The 18,764-nt window shown below is 43.8% G+C and overlaps 1 protein-coding gene across 2 annotated transcripts in view; it reads right to left on the bottom strand.

Annotated features, from left to right (window-relative positions):
- Positions 1-1,551: 1,551 nt before the first annotated feature.
- Positions 1,552-18,764, bottom strand: part of dyrk1b (dual-specificity tyrosine-(Y)-phosphorylation regulated kinase 1B) — a 68,978-nt gene continuing 51,765 nt past the window's right edge. For both annotated transcript variants that reach the window (XM_028579962.1, XM_028579961.1), the window contains exons 3-13: positions 17,740-17,859; positions 16,806-16,994; positions 15,527-15,674; positions 14,157-14,306; positions 12,834-12,970; positions 10,503-10,649; positions 8,667-8,807; positions 8,005-8,125; positions 4,977-5,159; positions 3,622-3,726; positions 1,552-2,113 (exon numbers count right to left, since the gene is read on the bottom strand). In XM_028579962.1, coding sequence (XP_028435763.1) covers positions 1,599-2,113; positions 3,622-3,726; positions 4,977-5,159; positions 8,005-8,125; positions 8,667-8,807; positions 10,503-10,649; positions 12,834-12,970; positions 14,157-14,306; positions 15,527-15,674; positions 16,806-16,994; positions 17,740-17,859 — 1,956 coding nt within the window. In that variant the 3' untranslated portion in view covers positions 1,552-1,598. The remainder of the gene's footprint in view (positions 2,114-3,621; positions 3,727-4,976; positions 5,160-8,004; positions 8,126-8,666; positions 8,808-10,502; positions 10,650-12,833; positions 12,971-14,156; positions 14,307-15,526; positions 15,675-16,805; positions 16,995-17,739; positions 17,860-18,764) is intronic.

Below are 18,764 nucleotides of genomic sequence, written 5' to 3'. Positions count from 1 at the left end.
CAACCCTCATTGTGTGGTCCTTCGGGTCCCGGTGACCCGAAGGACCACACAATGAATTCAAACAGTCTTTGGCAGTTATTGATTGGCTGTCTGCTCATTCAGACCAAAGCAACAGCCAGTCACGGTTCATTGTACATTTTATGTGTATTCAATCGCGTCATTTATTTGACGTCTTATTTCTTGAATATTGAAGACTTTAAGATATGTCCCCATGATGTGAGCGGTGCGGGGTCCCTTCAGGAGGCGTGGAGCACCCCCCACCCCCATACCCCAAGCGTCCCACAGGGCCGCTGGGCTTCATCCTGCCAAGACATGAGGTCATGAGGCGGTTGATCAGATTAGTAGGAAGAAAAGCGGAGATCTGATGTTTGTTTGACTTTGGTGTGCAAAAGTATACTCTTTATTCTTATTATATATCCAACTTTATTTTGCCCCAAACCCCTCCCCTCCACCCAGCCCCCACAACCGGTGGCATTCCCATGTCACCAGTTACTGTCACTGTTACAATAGCCAATCAGAGCTCACCTGCAGAAAGAAGGCAACCAAACAAAGAAGAGCAGAAAAAAGGGTTACTTTCAGTTTGTTTTTTCTTGTTAAATAGTAATAAATACATTGAGATGCAGTGGTTCTTACTTTATCCTTTTCTCTTAAGCAGAAGGGTTAAAAAGTTTTTTTTAATTTTTTTTTTATTTCTGTTTCTATTTCTTTTTATTTCTTTATTGATCTGTGTTGGATCTTTAGCAGCAATCCGGACCAGTTGTCATGGTGATTAGCAGCACAGAGAGGAGGAGCTGTCTGGAGGAGAAACACAGGAGGAGGAGGAGGAGGAGGAGGAGGAGGAGAGGAAGAAGGAAGCAGGGGAGGGAGAGCTGGAGGAGGAGGAGGAGATCCCTACGAGCGTCAGTGTCCTGCCTCCCCCCCCTCCCTCCGTACGCTGACAGAGCGAAGGACACAAACTCGAAGAAAAAGTGAGTTGAACACAGACGAGAGAGAATCCATGAGTCCTGAATCACACGTGTTGGTGCTTTCTCACTTTGAAACCAGCTTCTGTCTGCTTGATGCAGGACTGTGTGTGTGTGTGTGTGTGTGTGTTAAGACTGCTCGTCTCCAGGGACCGTGAATATGAATGCACTGATGTCAGAACTGACCGGTGTTGAGCATGAAACGCGTCCCAGCCACCACATGGACAAACATGGGAAAGCATGGCTCCTCTCTCTTTCCTCTTCGTCCTCCTCCTCCTCCTCTCCAGGCTTAAACAACAACCAAGTAGAACACACAACTCCTCAAACCCGAGAGAAAAAAAAAAAAAATCAAATAATATTAAACAACAACAATGATAATAATAATATTAATAACAACAATCAACAATCATTCCTTTTCCAATTACAGTCGCGTCGAAAGAAGACAACAAACTAAAAAGCAGATAAAAAGGAGAGTTTTCCCAGCATCTTCCTCCTCCTGCTCCTCCTCCTCTCATGCAGTACAAACTCCTTCAGCACAAAGTTTGCCTCTTTGTCTCTGAACTCTGGCTGTGTGTGTGTGTAGTTGTAGTAGTTGTAGTTAAAATTGTATGGCTTTAGGGCATGGTTCAGGTTTTATCAAGAGTTGGCGGGTCCCTCGTCTGAGTCCGGCCTCCCTCTGCCCCCCGCAGCCGGGTTATTGTTGTTGGAGGCAGGGTAGTAGTCCTCAGGGGGCGGGGCTTGTGGCCCTGGGGCGGTGGGGGCCGTCCGAGTCCGGAAGGCAGACAGTCCGATTGGCAAAGCGAGGGGCAGGGAGGCGGAGCCAAACTGAGAGGCCTCCATGGAAGACACCGCCCCCAGGTGGTGCAGCCCTAGGGACACGCCCACATCCATGCTGTCACTCATCTGGGGCGAGGAGCCCTGCTGGCCCCCCCCTCCACCGATGCCCGTCTGTCCGCCCTGCCGCAGGCCACGCCCGCCGTTCCCGTGGTGGGAGTAGGTGGGGTGGGGGTGGTGGGGCGGGTCCAGGAAGTGGCGCTGGTGTTGTTGGGAGGCCGCCGGCTTGTGGAGCAGCAACTGGGTGTATGCTGGGTCCTGACCCCCACCTCCACCTTCACTGCCGGGCCACATCCTCATCTGCTGCTGGGAGGGAGAGGACCACACACACACACACACACACACACACACACACACACACACACACACACACACACACACACACACACACACACACACACACACACACACACACACACACACACACACACACACACACAGTCTGAGGAATGCAGGGACATGAAAGAGCCTAATGCAACATTTCTGCTGCACAATAAATACGTCTTTTTTTTTTTCGTCATCACGATATCAACTATATATCACACATCGTGAAAGACTGGGAGATTTGAGTTAGTTGATGTAACTAGCATTCTTTTCTTTCTTTTTTTTTTTAATTGTGCTTCTTCAGTTCAATGTTCAATTGTCCAAATTAACAATGTTGGAAATAATTAGAGCCCGACCGATAAAGGATTTTTAAGACCGATATCGATACAAATATTTGGTGATTTAAAAATCCGATATATCGGCCGATATACATTTAAAAACAAAATTCAGAAGCGCGCAACAAAACATAAACAGATCTCCCTAACATTAGTTATTTGTAGTTATTTTTGAGTCCTCATTAAACTAATACGATAAGGCAGTTTAAAAATAAACTTGTTTGATTTATGGTCACAAAAGAACATCAAAATATATTAAAGTTCTGATGAATAAAATGTATAAAAATACAAACTTAAGATATGAAACTTAAAGTCCTTTGAATAAAAAGAAAATAACAACAAAAATCAAAGAGTGTTGCCAACAGGGAGGTTGTAGAGCGTCCTCTGGTGGACAGACATGGTTGAAGGGGGTTTTGTCCATTTTTATTTTATTTTTTAAATAATCATTTATCGGCCATTATAAATGCCGATACCGATAGTTTGGAAAATGCCTAATACCGGCCAACCGATATATCAGTCGGGCTCTAGAAATAATTTCCTTTTTTTCCTTCTAATTCAGAAAGCAACAAGTAGTATTTTAGCAGTATATTGAAAGCGGCAGAACTGAGCACACTTTAATATGTTTTATTCATCACAAGTGGTATTTGTATTGTGATATTCAACAGCATCAGAGCATATTTCCCTCACATCAGGAAGCCCTGTTCTCCGCCTGTTTAGGGGACAAGAACAGAACTCTGTTTGGAGCGGTGCTCAGGAGGTTAGCTTCCAACATGCATCTGTATCATCTAGGACAACACGGCCTTTAAAAGGCCAAACAGTGCAGAGACAAGAGCTGCAGTGGTTAGAGCGGCTAGATGCCGTTTCAGACCATAAGCTCATGCTAATCAATGTCAGCGCTCACCTCCCAAACACACCATAAACATCTTCACCTTTCTAATGACACACATTCACAAGAGAATGGTTGGTTTTTTTAGTTTGCTAGCTCCGTAGATGTCCAGCTCATCACTCTCGGTCCATGTGAATATCACGTCCGAGATATGTGTGTGTGTGTGTGTGTGTGTGTGTGTGTGTGTGTGTGTGTGTGTGTGTGTGTGTGTGTGTGTGTGTGTGTGTGTGTGTGTGTGTGTGTGTGTGTGAAGTGCGTCAGTGATGCAGCGCTGTGTGTACCTGAGGGCTGGTCATCTCGTAATCTGAATGTGTAACAGCAGAGTTGTAGTAGCGGTTACTGTAGCGGTAGTTGCGGTTATCATTGGAAGAACCACTGGAGCCACCTGGAAACAAAAGAGACGCCATTACAACTCACCGCCGGCGCAAAACCGCGTTGCTCAGTCGCACATCGAGCCAAAAAAGTTCAACTTCCTCGTCAGCGGTGGAATGTAACTAAGTACATTTACTCCACTACTGTACTTCAGTCCAAATGTTAAAAGGTACTTGTACTTTACTTGAGTCTTTTCGCTTCATGCCACTTTCTACTTCTACTCCGCTACATTTCAGAGAGAAATATTGGACTTTTTACTCCACTATATTCATCTGTTAGAGCTTTAGTTACTAGTTACTTTACACATTAAGATTCCTGCACACAAAACACATGGAGTTTATCAAATCTGATGTTTTATTCTAAATGAAACTAGCCAACAATATAAGGGCCGACAGGTCCAGCTGAGATGATTAGACCATTAAACACACAAAAACTTTAAACTACATTTTCCTGATTGTACTTACAGACTTTCACTTAAGTAACACTTTCAATGCAGCACTTTAGTTGTAACAGAGTATTTTTACTGTGTGGTATTAGTACTTTTACTGAAGTAAAGAATCTAAATACTTCTTCCACCACTGTTTCTCCTATAAAATGGCCCAGGTGATCGGCGCTGCTTCCTCACCGTGCGGCCCACAGAGCATTTGCACGTTCTAATACGTCCCTGAAACAAAGCGAGCACTCAGGAGGATAGTAAAGGGTGTATATTATATATGTTACTGTTTAGAAACCAAAGCCCGCTCCATTTTCCCTTTTCAGGTTCCGCGGGTCCTTCTGCTTCTACTTCTCCTCCGGGAAAACACGAGCGCGTTGCATTGTGCTACACGGGAGTAAAATGTAGGTTACACCAATATGTACACTCAGCTTAGCTGTACATTATGGGTATTTTATAGTCTACACTATATAGTGAATGAAATTAACCGCGGAGAATTCGAACACCACTACAGAATGGCGAACGCACTCTATAGGGAACTATTTTCTGTGACGGATCTGTGAACGGTTTCAAACACAGCTCTGGCCAACAGGCAGCAGCTGGGCTTCTCAGGCAGGAAGCTCAAGCCCCGTCTCCCCCGCTCAGCTGTTGGACCGGACAGCACGGCTGTCACTGACACATGTTCCCCTCTATCTGTCCCTTTTCGTGCCAGCTGTGACACTGGAGCATCATCAGTGGGGGTAGAGAGGAAGCACCGCTCATTCTTTCTGAGGATGGATCAATTCCAGAGCTGTGGAGAGACAGAGAGTGTCCGAGTGGGAGTACTTTACCAGAGCTAGAGACAGAGCTAGTAGTGGAGGTTGAATGGGAGTGGTCCATGGCAGGAGAGGTGGATGTAGATGAACTGGTGTTGGTTCCTTCATCTGTCGTCTTCTTGAAGAAATTGTGCTGCAGGGCGTAGAATGGCGTGATGCGGCTTTTCGGGTCATAGTCCAGCATGCGCAGGATCAGGTCTGGAAGAAGACAAATATGACCATGAGTATGATGATGATGATGATGATGAAGAAATAGGGAGCCAGCTTCCACATTCGTGGTGGCAAAGAGTCCCCGGGGTACTTTCGCCACACACTTGAGATGTGTTCAGCCTCTGTGTGAACCTATTATAAACCACGGTGTTGAGCTGCTCCTGCTGCCACGCAATGTAACAACCTACGAGCTAACACCTCTACTTCTTCTCCCTCGTATCTTTCTACGTTTACAGCTCCCACACGTGGGTGCATTACGCCGACATTAGAGACGTTGATGGATGCTCTAAAATGCAGCCTGCCGACAGGAAGTCCTTCTCAGTGTTTATGTAAGAGCCAATTTCTGCCCTTTATATTTAAATAGGAACCAATCTTTGGTTCCTCAGGTGCAACCCGGAAAAACACGCTCAGTTTTTGACTTTGAATGTAGAGGCTAAGGCTGGTTGCACACTGGCTGCGTCGCGCGAGCGTGTCAGCTGCGTGGCGTGTCCGTTTATATTTCGGCTCCCATGTTTACAGGTTAGAGCTTACAGTGGGGGAAATAAGTATTTGACCCCTTGCTGATTTTGCAGGTTTGCCCACTTACAAAGAATGCAAAAATCTACAATTTTAATCATATGTACATTCTAACAGTGAAAGACAGAATCCCAAAGAAAATTCCAGAAAATCACATCATATGAATTTATTAAAATTGATAACCATCTGATGAGGAAAAACAAGTATTTGACCCCCTGGACAAACAGCAAGTATTCTGGCTCCTACAAGCCAGTTAGTCTTTCTTTAAGACACAGCCCCAATCTGAACCAATTATCTACATCAAATACACCATCCTCACCTCGTTACCTGTATAAAAGACACCTGTCAACACCCAAACAACCAGCATCCAACATAACCACCATGGGCAAGACCAAAGAGCTTTCTACGGACATCAGGGACAAGATTGTTGATCTGCACAAGGCTGGGATGGGCTACAAGAGAATCGGAAAGCAACTTGGAGAGAAAAGATCAACTGTCGGTGCAGTTATCAGGAAATGGAAGAAGCACCACACCACCGCCAACCTCCCTCGGTCTGGTCCTCCACACAAGATCTTGCCTCGTGGGGTGTCCCTGATCATGCGAACGGTGAGGAATCATCCCAAAACCACAAGGGGGAACTGATGAATCAACGGAAGGCAGCTGGGACCACAGTTACAAAAGAAACGGTTGGTAACACACTACGCCGTCATGGATTGAAATCCTGCAGCGCACGCAAGGTCCCCCTGCTCAAGAAGAAACATGTACAGGCCCGCATGAAGTTCGCCATTCACCACCTGGACGACTCAGAAGAGGCCTGGAAGAAGGTGATGTGGTCAGATGAGACCAAAATAGAACTTTTTGGCCTCAACTCAACTCGTCGTGTTTGGAGGGCAAAGAACACCGAGTACAACCCAAAGAACACCATCCCCACCGTCAAGCATGGTGGTGGCAACATCATGCTTTGGGGGTGCTTTTCAGCCAAGGGGACGGGACAACTCCATCGTATTGAGGGGAGGATGGACGGGGCCATGTATCGTGGAATTCTGGACCGACATCTCCTTCCCTCAGTGAGAGAGCTGAAGATGGGTCGAGGATGGGTGTTTCAGCACGACAACGACCCTAAGCACACCGCCAAAGCAACAAAAGAGTGGCTGAAGAAGAAGCACATCAAGGTTCTGGAGTGGCCTAGCCAGTCTCCAGACCTGAACCGATTGAAAATCTTTGGAGGGAGCTTAAAATTCGAGTTGCCAGGCGACAACCTCGAACCTGAATGATTTGGAGGCTGTCTGCAGGGAGGAGGGGCCAACATCCCTGCCGAAATGTGCACAAACCTTGTCACCAACTATAAAAACAGTTTGACATCTGTGCTGGTCAATAATGGCTTTTCTACAAAATATTAACATGCTGTTTGTCCAGGGGGTCAAATACTTGTTTTTCCTCATCAGATGGTTATCAATTTTAATAAATTCATATGATGTGATTTTCTGGAATTTTCTTTGGGATTCTGTCTTTCACTGTTAGAATGTACATATGATTAAAATTGTAGATTTTTGCATTCTTTGTAAGTGGGCAAACCTGCAAAATCAGCAAGTGGTCAAATACTTATTTCCCCCACTGTATACACTGCCTGCGTGACACGTGTAGAGATAGCATTTTACAGGCAAAATAGAATAGGAAAAGATGTTTATATGTCATTTAGACACGAATACATATTAATAAATGACACGTTGATGTTTGAAAGTCTCTAGGTTGTGATATAAATGCAGATATAAATGTAATTTAAAAATACATTTTTGATTTTCTAATATTGCACCTGTCAATACAGAACGCAATATCCTGTAGCCTATTTTGCCGTCAATACTGCCGACTTTGTCTTTGCTGTAATCAAATCAGTATATATTTATGTTTAACATGGTATTTCATTTTATCAATGGGAAACATACATGTGTCCAGACAAGGCTAGCAGCAGCAGCGCTGCGTCAGACACGTTTCTGGTGCGTAAAGACAGACAAAATCCACGCAGCTGAGACGCAACAGAAACGCCACGCAGCCAGTGTTTAACCGGCCTAGGCCCAAGCTTTAAGCCCCTGAGGTGCTGTTCCACTTTTTACCTCTTTTGATCAATGAAAGTCCAAGTAATATATATATATATATATATATATATATATATATATATATATATATAAAACCCAGATATTTAGAGGGCTTTCTGTCAGCGTTTATGTGGAACTGATCACTGCCGGCTGGATTTATATCCATGTAAAATATAAATATTAAACAATGTCTAACCCTGCAGATCAATATAGTGTTGGTTTACCTTTAAACTTCAGGTAGTCACAGGGGGCGTGTCCTGGCTCCCCTGCCCTGCGTCCCCCTGGGCCCCCAGTCTCTACACCTAAAATCTCATGAAGACGCCGTGTGGCTGGGGGCTTATACTCCTAGAAAAACACACACACACACACACACACACACACACACACACACACACACACACACAAATATTTAGATACAGAAAATATTTATTCAGGATCCTCCCTTAACTCCCATTACCACGACACACAAGCAGCGAGGGACTAAATCATGCACATATTTGTGGTTCTTAACACTGTGCGTATATTTGTTAAGGTTTCAACACGTTGCTGAGGTTTGGAACTCACAAATTAAAATCCACACAACAACAACCATCCTGATGAGCCACAGACTTCTTATGCTTTTCCTTCCCTCCTGTCTACTAAAATATATATAATTTACACATTTCTTTTAGTAACTTATACACATATAATACACTCTTTTCACAGACACATCTAAAAGACCTTTTCACTTTCCCTTGGGAATGTAACAACAGTATGGAGACACACAGAGCATGTGCACCATTGTTGTTTATGCTGTTTACAGCAAATAACAGTGGTTTCATGTGCATCATGTGACCGCCACGACACCCGACTCAAGGGGGAACATTTGAAACAAACGTGTGAATACCTTCTTGATGTCCTTGTTCTTCTTCACTGTCCACAGGCCATCTGACAGCTTGTCAAAATACTTCCTGGCTTTAGGAGCGGCATCCAGCATGTGGCTGGGCGGGACCCCCAGAACCTCCACTATCTTATTCATCTGGTCAACCTACACACGACAAAGACAAAACGACAAAACATTGGTATCGGCCAAATTGTTTTTTTAAACCTACATTGTGTAATTTTTTGAGTTGATTCTTACCAAAAACCCCTTTGTTCTTTCACAATTTTGTGCTCATTCATGTGTAATTACTTCCACCAACTAATCAAAGTCTTCTCGTAAGCGTAGAATCTGACATTCAGAATCATTCAGAATACATACTAGCGAGGACGCTCTAATGGTGGCAGCCATGTAGCGCCTCCATCTTTAAAATACATTAGCCAAAGAGGGACATACCTCCGCCTTTCACCCTCTTACACCTATTGGCACCGTGACGAACACAAGGGGGAGATTACTCGTCAGGGACGCGAAAAAGAGAACTAAAACGACAACGCGACAGGCAAAGCAACAAGACCCAAGTTAATATTGGAGTGGCTAGAACAGCTGCGTGTAAACGATAGACAGAGCTGATTTCAGGTTCGGCCACCGTAGGAGGAAGGGCTAGAAAGTAATATTCAGTTGGTTGTCATATACAATTTCACTGCCAGATGGGAGAAATTCCTACACAATGTAGCTTTAAACATCGGCCCAGAATTTCACAAGCGGTGCATCCCTCGTACAAACCCTCTCACTATTTAAACATCTAGCGTGAACTGGTGAATGAGTAAACTCCTTTGTTTCCGGAGCAATAGCTCAGCTTAACTGGCACATGTAATTTAGAGTTTTAGAGATTGCAGCTGTTGTATCGTGTGTTCTGAATATTGTAACATTTTTGTACTTTTTTGATTGTTGTCTTTTTGTTTATTTGCACTTGCGCTCGCTTCCGACTGCAAATCCCTGTCCCATCTGGGATTATAAAGTGACTGAGCTGAGGGCTGTTGAGACAAGAGATGTTCATATGCACATGAAGGTTTCTTATTTATTTTCCTCTCTTTTGAGACACTTGACCAAATGGCTCCGAAGGCTGCAGCCCCTGAACTGGAACATAGCTTTAGTATAAAATTATACCGTAGCTCATGTCAGATCTGTTCTTGAGAGAACACACAACCCAACTCTTAAAAGGGTAAGTACCGGTTTTTCAACCTGGACCATATTGTCCTATGTTTTTGTGTCTAAGTGACTGATGGGAACAAAATTCTTTGACGCTGGTCCAGTATTAAGCAGGAACCACTTCATTCAAAGTCGACAGAAAAGAAATAGAGCTATGAAAAGCCATTTTGGGTTGTCTTTCCACTTTTCCAACCATCACAACACTAGTTTTGGTTGGAGTCTGGTGGGTTTAGCACTAGCGACCTCAGAGCTTGTGGTTAAACATAAAGGTCTTAAAACAGCTTTTAAAAAAAGGTCCATCTCTGAAGGGATCCTTTCCATAATGTTGACAGACACTAAGAATAATAATCTGAGCCTGTCAGCAGCAAAAACTGAACTTTTAGTGGACCAAATTGACGATTCACATTTGTCCCACAGGGTCACATTGCAGCCCGGTCTGTGGCTGATGGTGACAGCGTTCACACTCCATACTGGACTAGTTTCAAAGATTGTTGCTCCTATCAGTCACTTACATACAAAATCATAAGAAAATAGGTTGAAAAAACCACCCGGTATTTACACAAGTTTCTGAACAATTACACAACTACAGCCAACATGACTGAATCATGGCCCAGCCCTACTGAACTGATCAGTGTATGGTGGTGTTGCTATTACCTCATTGGAGCCGCTGAAGAGAGGCTCTCCTGTGTGCATCTCCACCAGGATGCATCCCAGAGACCACATGTCGATGGCCAGGTCGTACGGCATCCCCAGCAAAACCTCAGGAGAGCGGTAAAACCTGCTCTGGATGTATTGGTAGATCTGAGAGAGCGACCAGAAGGAAGTGAAGAAGAATTACTTTTATTACACCTTGAAGCTTTTTTCTGTACATCTGCTCATATCCGACCTGCTGGAGAGCAAACAGTCGCATCGTTACCAACTCGGAAGCTCGCGTCGCGTAAAGGTTGAGTCGAGTTGAGTTGTGTCAGTGTGTTGCCTGCTGTTTCACTAGCTGTCCACTGTGATGAGCCATGTTCTCCTCAGAGAGCAGTCTTGTTACTGCCATTCAGGAAATCAGCCCCTCCATACCATAGACAGTTAAAGAAATGGACAATGTGACGCTGTGGATTTCCACGGAGACCAGTGAAGGATATTAGAAGCACTTTTCCGGTGATGGCTGAGCGTTACTGAGTGGCCTCCAACTGACAGAGACAACGTAAATGTGACGTGAGCAACGTGTCTGAAAGTTGGAAGTCTTCTGGTAGCTGTGCCGAGAGAAATCTCAATCATCTTACAGATACGGAGAGTGTAGGTGTATGTAAGGAGATAACATGGGCACAGGCTAATTATTGCTAACTAAAATGCTAGTTAATATTAGTAATTAAACTAAAACAGCTAATGGGAGTCGAAACTGCCTGCGAGCTTCTCCTGTACTATACGGTAATTCCTCTACTGTGTGACAGAAAGTCATGTGGTGATGACCCAATCGTTAGCCTATTTTTACAAAAGCGTCTGCTACGGAGCTATAACGTGAGGTACAGGGTAATGGAGCCTTTTATACTTTGTCGCGTTTCTTTAGAAATAAACAATGGACAAATAGAGTCTTTAAACGCTTCAGATGTAAAGTGTTTTGCTGTCAAAGTGGCGCCAAAATGAATGGCAGTCAATGGGACGCTAACGACGGTTGATAGCAACAAAATGGCTCCATAGGAGGTACGCTTTGCGGAAGCTGGCTTGCCCCCTTGCTCCATACAAAACCTTAACTGACTTCTCTATGTTTTTGCAGAGTTGCATTAACTTTTTCCAGACACATGAAACATTGCTGCCAAAGTAACTGAACTGACGTGAATGCAAAATGTTGGATTACAGCGAGTCTATAAATGCGTTACATATAAAACCCCTGATAAATGTTTGGTTTCAGTGTGAACCGGTACATATGTATGTATGGCACATTTATTCATCTATTTTCTAAACCCTAATAATGAAGCTCACTGGGGCAATTATAATGAATTGTTTTAGATGAAGTAAACTAATGAATGTACTTTGATAGACGTGTGTGTGTGTGTGTGTGTGTGTGTGTGTATATGGGTTAGGGCTTTGACTCCGAACTTCGTTATTCGAATATTAAAAAAAATAATGATATTCGAACGAATATTAGCCAGCCCTTAATATCCCAAACTGTTATGTTATATTTTTTGTAAATGCGTTTGCTTGTAAACGTTGTTTTCAGTTCAGATTCCGAGGCTTTTTCACGCATTTCAAAATGTAAATACACTTCGCAGCGACGCACGTCTCTCGGCCGTGGCTCGGTAGCGTTGCATTCCCCCCTAATTCTCAAAGAAGGCTGGCTTGCCCAGGGCCAGGCCAGCTCAGCGGCGTCTGTCTCACGTCGCGTTCCGCTGTCTCTCCTACCTACACCGGCCCCGCATCCTGTCCCTTCTCCCCTGTCTACCTGCCTGCTCGGTGCTGCTGCACATGAGGAGAGAGAGGGGGGAGGGCGGGGCTGCTCCTCAGTCACACAGCAGAAGAGAGAGGTGACTGTTTCGGCGGCCACAGGAAAGAAATACATTGCGTGCTCACTGGACAATACTGGTGACTCTTTTTTATTTTACAGAAAGTCGCTGTCTTTTCTACAGAAAGTCGCTAGTCGCTTTTGTGAAAAAAAGTCGCTAAGTTGGCAACACCGCCCACACACACTGGCTCGACGCACACACCAGCACACAAGTATAAACATCGGACCACTTTACGTAGGCTACGGTGAAAGCTCCAAACTTCCTGTCGAAAGCATACTGTTTGTGTTTAATCCAGGGTCTGACTTTTCATTTATTTATTTTTTTAACCTGAAGGCATTTAATGGTCAAAATATTATATTATATATTATTAATAAATATTCGAATATATTCGAATATTAATATTAATAAACAAACGAACTTCGAATGTGATTTTTGGGCAAAAGTCAAAGCCCTAGTGTGGGTTGGTGGTTGTGTGTGGGTGGGTGCTGCTCACCCTCTGTCCAAGCTGGCAGGAGGACCCAAAGTCGACTATCTTGATGGCAGATCTCTTGGGGTTGCACAGCAGGATGTTCTCTGGTTTCAGGTCGCAGTGGATGATTGACAGCTCTGGCGTGGCCAGAAATAATAACGCTGTGGACAAAAAAATAAATAAAAAAGACATCATTCTTATTCGTATCATCAGGACCACCTTCTTCCCAGCTCCATTTGGTGCTGACTGTGACTTTACAACAGTTACATCTAACCTATTTTAAGATGTATATGGAGGCCTGTAACAATTATTACATAATTGTCTCATTGTCCATTTTTTTTTTTTACATAATCGCGGTTTCTTTGTTTTACCACAATTAATTGCTAACATTAGCTAAGGCAAGGCAAGCTAAGCTTATTTGTATAGCACATTTCAGCAACAGGTTGATTCAAAGTGCTTTACATAAAACATTAAAGAGCAGTTCAAAACGATTACAAAATTAAAAACAGATAAAATACGAGAATAAAAGTTACAGTGCAGTATAAGAAATGAACAATTATTTAAAGAAAGGCAACATCAAAAAGAAAGGTCTTCTGCCTTTATTTAAAAGAGACGAGAGTTGCGGCGGACCTGCAGTTTTCTGGGAGCGTGTTCCAGATATGTGGAGCATAAAAGATCTTAAGGGGTATGACTGTAGATGTTAATTGTTGATTTTGTTTAGATATGCCAAACTGAAATCATATAAGTGATTATTGGTCGGACTGTTGAGCTAAAGCTATGCTAGTTGTTGGCAATTGACCCTATACACGTTCATAGCAACAAAAATAACAAGTTAGAGAAACTGTTTTATGATAATAATAATAATAATAATAATAATAATAATAATAATAATAATAATAATAATAAAGAGGTCTGGTCTACTTCATAAGCTGTGTACCTGTGTTATTACATTATCTGGGTCACATGACAGTCAAGTAACCAAAAGAGGTCTCCTGGGATTCATTCAAAACTGAAAAAATAATACATAAATATAAAAGAATTTGACTGGAAGAGACAATTATATTGTTAATCCCAATTATTTCGGAGAGAATTAATTGTACAGCAACATTTTGGAATTGTTACAGCTCTAGGTACATTATATGTTACATGTTTCTTAAAATTCTAGCAGCAAAAACATAATTATTCAGTTATGTCCTTTGTCTTACTGAATGGCATCTGACCTACAGTATTCTTCCTTCCTTAATGATGTTTTAAAGCTGCATTCATGGAATGTTTTTTTCGGCCACTTGGGGGCAGACAGCGACAAGCTGCAGACACACACACACACAAGTGTTTGCACACACCCACCTGTACACAGCTGCTGTGCAAACTTCCTGGTGAGGTTGAGGGACACTCCTCTGAAGTTGGTGTTCCTCAGCAGATCGTACAGGTTGTAGCTCAACAACTCAAACACCAAACAGAGATGGTTCCTAAACATAAAGTGACGCTTCAGGTGGACTGCACAGAGACAGATCGACAGACAGACAGACAGACAGACAGACAGACACGGAGACAGATGGGAGACAAAGAGGAAGGTTAGGAGATCAACAGTCAGGTCGGCCAGGACAATATTAAAATGATTTCCTCTGGGTTTTTTTTTATGTCCCATTCTCATAGTGGGTGTGTTCGCCTCACAGAAAAAGCATTTTAAACAGCTCAAGATCCCTTACTCGCTTTTATCTGGAGCTTTCCATAGCATCTTACAGTCTTCATCAGTGGATGAAAGTTTCTTAGTTGTCATGGAGATGGCTCACATGCACCGATAGACCGGCCGGTGACCGGAATTGGCCGGTTTTCACGTGCTCGGCCATGACCGGCGACCGGCAGGTCAGTCTGACATATGGCGATTTCATGCCGGTCAACGCTACAGTTAACTGACAAGAGAAGTTATACGAGTTACAGTTCTCTAGGACGCACGCACACACGGACGCGACAACGCAGTCTCTTTTTTGTAGCCGCTCGCGGTGTGAAGCGTGTGTCGCTATTCTCGCACATGTAGGGAACCTTGTGAGTTAACCTGCAACATGTCAGCTGTTTGGAAATTCTTCAGCGTGTGTGCAGAAGATAACAAGTTTGCGATATGCAACAAGCAAGGAAAAAGTAGGGCGTGGAGGGACGACACCAAAAACCAAAATCACATTTTTTAAATTGGATATTGGATGTGAAAAGAAGGAAATGGTTCTAACATTGCACTTAAGATGGGTTTTAATTTCCCACACCAGGAGTAATTTATACAGTTCTATTTTATAGTGATTCATTATCTGTTTAAACATTTTTCTATTAAAGAAAAGATAGAAAATAAATATTTGTGTGTGCTGTAAAGTGGTTAGAAAAAATTAAATCGGAATCGGCTAAAACCGGTATCGGCTGGCCTAACTCAACGGAAATCGGAATCGGCCTAGAAAGTTGTAATCGGTGCATCTCTAGTCATCCCACTAACTATGTTGATGCAGACAGAGCCATCTCCATGACTTCATGTCCTGCAGCGTGTCACTACACAAACAATACTGGGAGAAGTGACAACGTGAAGACTTTGGATCCCTCTACGTCGGACTAACCTGCCCAATACATTCATGACGGTCGGCACAAACCTGTGCCAACACGTCCCTGTATGAAGACAACCAGTGTGGTATAGTGTGTGTGTGTGTGTGTGTGTGTTTGTGTGCTGTCCTTCTTACCTATGTAATATTTCATCTCAGTGTCATGCTTGTTCATGAGCTCCAGCAGGCGTAGTTCAATCTGTGCCTGGTTTAGAAATGCCTTTTTGTTCTTGATGATCTTAATGGCAACCCATTCCTGCTCATGGTGGTCGTAGGCCTTCACCACCTGTGGACACACATCAACACGCTGTGCTATCCCATGCCATGATAGGAACATATGCTGAGAGTGGACAGGGAATAGGGCTGGGTGTATTGTTAAAAACAATTCCGATACCGGTAACAACACAGTGACTTTGATACCAGTTCCTAAATGATACTCTTTTGGATACCAATTTTATAAAACAAAAAGAAATTGCAACATAACGGCACAAATCCTTTAATCTTTGATCTACTTCGTGAGCCGTCTCTGTGTAACGTAGAGTTTTTCCTGCATATCTCTACGATTTGTAACGTTAGACGGCCAATCACAGACAACATTAGATCTTGGTAGAAGCGTGCTGAATGCTGATTGGCTCACTGACGCTGATGAGATTTACTCCTTAGGGACTGAAATTGGGCATTGAATGACGAGGCATTTTTCGATACTCGGAGGCAATTCGGTCGGTGCCTAAAAAGTATCAAACTCAGCACCCAGCCCTAACAGGGAATGGAGCCTGATGTCCCAGGCTGCCAGCACGTTGCTTTCACTTTGTCCCGTCACGTATATGATATGTGTTGAGTGAGGTACAGAACATGGCGGCAACTCACTCCGACTTGTTACTGGCGGCAGTAGCCACATCAAACAAATTGACTGCAATTTGGTGCCATTTATGCAAACATGCTTTGTTTTATTTGCCATTTTTTACATTTGAAGAAGACATCTGAGAGGGTTGGTTCTTAATGTCCCAGTTCTCACAACAGCTGTTGGGAGTTTAGGGCAGCAACTAACCAATAATTCCATTATTGATAAATAATCGTCTGGTCTATAAAATGTCAGAAAATAGTGAAAAAGGTCCATCCCGGTTTCTCAAAGTCCAAGGTGATGTCTTCAAATGCCTTGTTTTGTCAGTCCAAAAACCCAAAGATATTCAGTTTAATATGATGTAATGTAAATTTGAGAGGCTGAAAACCTTTCTGCCATTTTTGCATGAAAAATTACGATTATCAAAACAGTTGGCGATGATTTTTCCGTCCATCGACTAATTGATTAGTTGCCTAAAGGTTGCAGCTCTATAAAAGTTTACGGAGCCCCGATGGTAAAGGAGTGAGGAGATTTAATGGACTATCAATAAATGTGGGTTTAGATTGTCGGCCATACCTGTCCGAAGGAGCCCTTCCCGATCAGTGAGTCTATCTCATAGCGGTCCAGCCACTTTTCTCCATTTTTGACAATGTAGTCGTAGTTGTCGTCGTCATAGCCGTCGTTGTAGACTTTCCTCTCCTTCTTGGTGCTGCTGTCCTCTGGAGGGACCTGCTGGGCCCGTCGCTTCTTCTTAGTATAGTACACCTGTGAAATGGAAACACAGCGGGGCTCAGTTGGTTAGTTCAGTTGAGGGTGCTGAGACAAACCTGATTCCTTCAGGAAGACAAATGCTGATACGGAGTAGGATTTACTTTGCGCAGCTTCTTTACGCCCCTGCCTCCACCCCCAAAACAGCAAACCCCAAAGTAATAAAGCTTTGGTGGTTGTCCCGGCGACAGCCTAAAGTCCAGTTCAGACCTCCTTGAGAGTCTCCGGTCTGCAGCGTTCTGAAAGCGGTCAGTTTCCACCAATGAGATGAGGCGGTGTGTCATCTGCGTAGAAACCAACGTGCAGCTGGAAATCATTTGTAGCGTCTTAAAATATGAATGAGGATAGTGATAGTGAGATAATTGCTACAGCTGCATTTCTATTAGAGATGAAGCGGAGGAAACAGCGCTTTGTTTCTCCGATTCTCCGCTTCGCTCCCTCTCTTCAGTCAACTATATGGCTCGCCCTGACCACCGCTGCTTGCAGCCGCTCGTTGAGGCTTCGTCCGACACACTGCCGATTCCAGCTGACTTTGCTGTGAGCTGACTGGCCGTTGAAACTGGTGACGTCAGCCTCCGGAGACCCGACCAGCTGAGTCGCAGCCACACCGTCAGCGGTTTGAGTCGGGCCGAGACGGGCCGTTTCAGGCCACTGAAACCTTTCCTAGGACGTTCTAAAACGGTTTCGTCTCATCGCGAATCTTTGGTCTGAACTGGGCTTTGTGTATGTGTGTGCGTCATACCTCATTGATGTGCTTGTAAGTTTTGATGAGGTCAACAGAGAGTTTCCTCAGTGGGGCGCTGGCAGGGTCTCTGAAACTAGGGGGGATCCTCCGCTGGAGTATGGTCATATCAGACAGCACCTACAGAGAACAGCAACACTTCATACATCAGAATCATCAAACAAGAAGGCAGTGCGTGTGTGTGTGTGTGTGTGTGTGTGTGTGTGTACCTGGCCACAGACATACAGGTGTGTAGGCTTTAAACAGGGCTTGCACATTAAAGACGTGTATCCATTCAACCTCCCATCATGCAATTCACCTTTGCAACAGCAGAGTTTGTGCCTGAGTTTCCGTTGTCCGTTAATTACCGGTCATTGACCGAAAAAAGAAACGATATGATACACTACATTATACTGGGATACATGATCGATGACATCCCAGCTACTTTCAGGCCAACAAATATGTTAAACATACTGCTGCTTACAAACTGTGAACTGTTATAGACGTACTGTATTTAACTGTTGGTTCAATTAAGAGGTAACATTCGTGTAACTTAAACATTGTTTCTTTGTTAAGGCAGCATTTCCTTCATTTTTCCTTCACATGTAATTGGAGCTAAGTTGGACCATGTTCAGTAGTAACTACTGCTGTCAGTTAAACGCGTTATTAATGGTGTTAACGCAAACCCATTTTAACGGTTCTTTTTGGCCTGGCAAACTTTGTCGTTTTTTTCACGTGCTGTTGCAACAACTAGTAACGTTAGAAAAACTACAACACCACACCGGATCTAGCTAGACCGGAAACTAAACAAAAGGCACGCCACAAACACTTGTTTGGGCTGGCGAGCCGGCCAAAGAGTAGCAGGCTAACGCGAGACGTCGAAATGGATGCCAATAAGATTCTGAATGGAAAGTTTACTTTTAAAAAGTCGCCAAATGGTTCCATTGACAAGACCAAAGTGATCGGTGGGTTTTGTCGTTGTGAACTGAGCTATCATCGCAGCACGTCCAGTGTGAAATACCACTTGATGGCCGGGCACACAGCTG

The sequence above is a fragment of the Perca flavescens genome, chromosome 6 (assembly GCF_004354835.1).
Source record: "Perca flavescens isolate YP-PL-M2 chromosome 6, PFLA_1.0, whole genome shotgun sequence".
Classification (NCBI taxonomy): Eukaryota; Metazoa; Chordata; class Actinopteri; order Perciformes; family Percidae; genus Perca; species Perca flavescens.
Note: the sequence above shows the minus strand (reverse complement) of the source record. Positions and strands in the feature narration are given on the sequence as shown.